At 32.9% G+C, this 5,340-nt stretch overlaps 1 protein-coding gene across 1 annotated transcript; it reads left to right on the top strand.

The window, feature by feature from the left end:
* The first annotated feature begins 808 nt into the window (after positions 1-808).
* Positions 809-1,628, top strand: LOC6647959. Its single transcript, XM_023178776.2, has 3 exons — positions 809-1,068; positions 1,146-1,322; positions 1,375-1,628. The coding sequence occupies exons 1-3, from the start codon at positions 814-816 to the stop codon at positions 1,543-1,545; spliced, it is 603 nt and encodes a 200-aa protein (XP_023034544.2). The 5' UTR covers positions 809-813; the 3' UTR covers positions 1,546-1,628.
* Positions 1,629-5,340: the final 3,712 nt, after the last annotated feature.

The raw sequence follows: 5,340 nt of genomic DNA, 5'->3' as shown, positions 1-5,340 counted from the left end.
TTCGCATGATTGAAGCCATCTAGCGAAGATATTAAGAGATTGCTGAATGTATGTAACAGAAAGAGACAGCAAATTTGAGCGAGAGAAACAGAAAATGAATAAAAGAAACAACTATATTAATAAAAGCGCGTAATTTAAAAAAGGGAAATTTACACACAAATTTTATAGGTAGGTAGGTAGGTAAGTTTTAGAAGTGTTAGCTTAAACAGAATTTATATAATGCTTTATATAATGGTTGCACCACTGCACTGGCTATTAAATAAAACTAACAAAGCAGAAATGTTATTTTATTTTAATAGCCCTTTAAAATGTAAAATTAAATTTATGTTTAAATAATTGAACATTTCAAAACCTTTTCTGAATATTCATAAACTCTACAAAGGACTGAGCTAGCTTAGGTCCCCACCAATAGTTATGACTTGATCCTGACACGGATATACTATTAAAAAGTACTTTTTTCTGTACGTAACACACTTCTGACTAATATTAATATAACCCTCTTCGTCAGTGTATATTAATATATTATAATAATATGACTAAGAGCGTAGTTTATTGTATAAGAGTTGCCTTTTTTAATTATATATCTTATTTCTTTGCTAGGTTTCGACACCAATTAAAACTGAAAAAAAAATCATTTAATTATAAGTATCCTTATCGATGGGTTCGCCCAAATAATGTTCATCGGGTTATGTTCATACCAGTAATGAGGCTGATAATCTATGACTATAATTAGATGTTACATTAATAAGTGTATAAAAGCCATTTGCATCTATCTATAGAAATTATTTTACGTGGAAATATACTTCTGAAGCCATGGCCCGCTCATCACCGGTCATCCTTTTAGTCCTGTTTTTCGTAAAAAAAATACAAGGAACAACATACGAATTTCTTTTTGATGATCAGGACATATTTAATAATTGTACCAATCAGCCATCAAATGTAATCGGTCTTTGGCAATTATTCGATAATTCGGAGATCAGGACACTCATGGATAATGATATAATAAATGTATCGGGAAATTTTACTACACTAAATAACTGGGCAATCGAACCAACCGATCGTATTATGGTAAGAAACATACATATTAAACTCTTTTTACCCTTTATTTTATTATTTCATTAATCAAATTATATAATTTTTTATAGCTTAGGGTTAACACATACCATTGGGAAGTTGGAAACTGGCAGCCCACTGTGTTTAACTTAGTCTCTAGGGATTTTTGCAAAGTTATGTATGATAGAAATCAATACTGGTACAATATCTGGACTAAACATATAACTAATGTAAATGAAGTGAAGCAGAATTGCATCAATGTTCCTGGTGTAAGTATATCCAGAGGCACGATATATAAAATATTAAATATTTTTATTTCAGACCAAATATTTATTAGAGCCCTATGATATTCATTTCGTTTCTAATGTTAGTGGACCCGGTATTGGTGGTCGCTATAAGTTTGAAATGATTTTTGAAGCCTACGATGGTTTGAACAAGAAACGCCCCACTAGCATTTGCTTTATGTATACAGGCGAGGCAGTTAAACAGTGAATATTTTGCAGTTGGAAAATGTCTTATTGTCTTTATTTTGTGTCTGAACTAATACAACAAAAGTCCATGTTTATCCATGTGTTTCAAACTATCATAATAAAGTCTATTTACTCTTAGTATGAATGGCTTTTGAGCCGGTAGTATCGTATAGTGGCTCATAACGATCACATGGTGCTATTATTATTCTAGGCGCTCTCCAGAATTTAAGGCACCATTAACACAAGTCCGCAAATTTCCAATCGGAAATTCATTAAATTGGATTTGACGAACATGGATTTAAAGAACATCCGTTGCAACATGCACATTCTTTTTTTATATGTTATTCTATATAGATTTTAAATTGAAAGATTCTATATATTTATCAGTTGATATTTACGTATAAAGTTTTCTGTTATATTTTGAGTCACAGTTTAATAACCTCGAGCTTAGTTCATTATATGGTCTGAAAACTTGTCGCTTTTGTTATAGTTGTTTGTTTCCCATGACTCTCTCTATCTCTTTCTTTTTTTATTACCTGCAATGATTTGTCCAATTTACTTATTGGCTTACTAACTCTGATTTTGGCTGATCTACTAGTACGCACTTTCCTTGTCGTTTTGCAATTTGGAAAATATTATTTGGCCGGTTTTTGGTTGTTGTTTGTTTTGGCCTTAAAACTTCCGTTAAATTTTGGTCCGTCGAGTTGTCTCATAGCCATGTGTTATGCAACAGATTGCAAATTGCAGTTTTACTTCTTTGGCCGCCAGACACCGTCAACTAGTAGGTTTTTTTTTGCAGTGATGTTGCTTAAAATTGCAAAATTTGTGGCACAAATTTAAAAGAAAAAAAATCAAATGCGGTAGCTAAATAAATAATTAACAAATACATAAAACCAATTCAAAGCAAACGAAATTGACTCAAAAACCAAAATACAAAAACAAATACAAGAAAAAGCAAAAACAAAGCAAATGTGCTTTAAACTTTCTTTTTATATGCCACTTTACACTGTCATTTCTATGGACAAACATTTGTTATCGTCTCTCACGTTTCTGTCTTTGACTACTCCCTCTCCGTCTCTCGCTCTCTCTGTCTCTCTCTCTCTCTCTGTGTTTTTCTGGCTTTACGCCTCGTTGTTAGCCGCTTCATTGATTTTCATTTACACTACAGATAGCCACATTGGCTTTACCTCTTTCTTTACCTCTGTCTCGTAATTGTTGCAATTTAACGACGCCAACGATGAGGTAACCAGCAGCAACCACAAATGTAAAGTGCCTGTTGGTCTAAAGAGCTCGGAGAAAGAGCACCACTGAGATTTTTTAAATTTTTCACCTAAGAGAGTTGGAATCGAGTGCTTTTCATTTTCATTTGCATTTGCATTTTGTTGGCCAGCAAAGTCTTAATGCTTTGTTTACCCCATTTGCATACCAATTCCAATTAATAATATGAATGTAAAATGCATTTGATTATTTGGCCTATTGTAAATAAAATAAATATTTGGACAAAGTATTTTTTTTGTTTTTTGACAGTTTAAATGCTTTCACTATTGTTGGCTAATTTGTGTTGGCCATCTAGTTAGCATAACGAAGTGCATTACAAATGCAACAGTTTTTTTTTTTTTGGGTTTTCTGGTAAATTATATAACTAACCAAACTGACACGCCTCAGTGTTGCCCATGGGCTCTATCGTTTCTATTGCCAAAATACCAGCTTTGCGATTCAAATATGTTTTCTAATTTCGCTTGATCTTTGCGTGGCTTGTCACGTTGACGGAAATGTGTGAATTATATGAAAGAAGATGTTGAAGAAGAAGGCGGAAGAAAACAACCAAAACTACAGTTTTCACCATCAACACACACATTCATACGTATGAACAATTTAAATCGGTCTTAAATTAACGTTTAGTGTTTATTGCGGTTGCGTTTTCTAAATCTTCAAGTCTACGTCAATTTTGTTGCGGCTTGGTACCAACAGTCAATACAGTACAATCATCACCATCAGCTGTCATGTCCGATAAGCAGTTTAAAAGTTCATCACTCTTCATTTGTTGATTATATTCGATACCTCATATTGCTGGTTGTACTCTCTGCCGGCCATGTAAGCCGCTTAACGGCATCGTGTAATGCCTTAATTAAGACTTTACCCAAAATGCCGTGATAAATTGTTAAATGAAGCACAGAGTGGGCGTTTTAGGAGCTCGCCATATACTTAACTTTTTACATGAAATGATTACTATTCGTTAAGCTTATGAATGTAATTATGGCAATTCGTGTTTATATAGCGTGAGACAGCTATCATTACATTTATGCTGATTAAATTACCATTAGCACGAATTATTTAGAACATGAATTTTGTTTTTAAATACCCAATACTGTTCCCGCTGATTATCAAGAATTTATACTTAGTGGACGCTATTTTTGTGAATATTAACAATATATTTAATATTTAAATTAGCAAAAATCAGAACAAAAACCTTAATTCTTACAATTAATAAAACATGAAAGATGTCATTAACAAAACAATGTTTTGCGTAATATAAAATATAATAAAAGTAATAAAAAATTACTTATTAATGGACAACATTTTTAATTAGTTTGTTTGTAAATATTATACATTAGTTTGAAAAATTGAAATATGTCTAGCATTTCTTTTGATACACCCCTCTGAGAAACAAAATTAATTCAATACAAATAAAAAATGGCTTAAAAAATGTGTTCTTTGGGTGATAAATAATTTCTATATTTGGTATATACAGAACTAAATTAACTTTACAGATACTCGTATCCTCTTTCAACTATTAAGGATAAAAAATTTTGCGAATGCTGCATAAAATTCAACTATCGCCTTAAAAAAGGTATATTTGTGGTTTCTTCCTGAAAACGAAATTCGAAATTGTGCAATTTCGTCATAGTTGCAATCTTAAAGAGTAAATCAGCTACAAAGTTTTCTCATAAATTATATTTTTCTTGACGGTATTGTTATGTCTTTTTGGTGTATTAAGCAATTTACATTCTTCAGTAAGTTTGATGCCTGAGGATTGCAATTTTTACCGACGCTTGTACATATGCATGTACATGTACAACTGCATTGCATGATTGTTTTTCTATCAACTAAACTAAACAATCTTCTCTTATTGACTCTCTGTTTTTGGTACGCCAAATGCTCTTGATCGCCCTAACTTTTAAGAGATCTCTTTCTCTCTCTCACTGTGCCTCTATTTCGCTCATCGTTGGGAGCATTTCTCCCAGCATTGACGCTTGTTGTGCTCGCAAAGCGATTTCAGTTTCGTTTATGACTTCGGCAAGTTAGGCAGCAAAATAATAGCAGCTGTTATAATACAACAACGTTTTTTGTGGCAGGTTTTCGTTACACACACAAAAAACATAAAGTTAAATTATAAAACAAATTTCGTGTTGTTGTTGTTGAATCGATCGTCATCGCTGCGTTGCCGTCGCTTCGTCAGTCCACGTTGTTGGCCCAAAACCTCGTGCCAAAGTGGAATCAAGTTAACAAAAAAATTAAAAGAAAAAAAAAAACAGCTGTTTGCGTCCACAGCTGTCAGAAAAAGAAGAAGCAACGCCAATCGTACAATCGACTAACATGAAGTTCGTTGCCTAAGTCTTTTGTTTCTGTTTCTGCATCGAGTCAAGCGGTTAGGGTACGCGAAGCGCACGCGAATTTCTGTGTAAGAAAATCAAAAACGAAATAAACAAGATTGTTTACTACTAGCAAAAAGAAAAAAAAAAAAAAACAAACCACAGAGCCGAAACCAGTTGTGCAACTACACAATTCGTCGAATATTCAGCAACCATTGACTAGT

Source organism: Drosophila willistoni, chromosome 3R (assembly GCF_018902025.1).
Source record: "Drosophila willistoni isolate 14030-0811.24 chromosome 3R, UCI_dwil_1.1, whole genome shotgun sequence".
Lineage (NCBI taxonomy): Eukaryota > Metazoa > Arthropoda > Insecta > Diptera > Drosophilidae > Drosophila > Drosophila willistoni.
Note: the sequence above shows the minus strand (reverse complement) of the source record. Positions and strands in the feature narration are given on the sequence as shown.

What these genes read in the sequence shown, in the direction of transcription:
- LOC6647959 (XM_023178776.2), top strand. Translation starts at nt 814, where the DNA reads ATGGCCCGCTCATCACCGGTCATCCTTTTAGTCCTGTTTTTCGTAAAA. An exon ending in AACCAACCGATCGTATTATG is followed by an intron (nt 1,069 to 1,145) that starts GTAAGAAACATA and finishes AATTTTTTATAG; the next exon opens with CTTAGGGTTAACACATACCA. An exon ending in ATTGCATCAATGTTCCTGGT is followed by an intron (nt 1,323 to 1,374) that starts GTAAGTATATCC and finishes TTTTTATTTCAG; the next exon opens with ACCAAATATTTATTAGAGCC.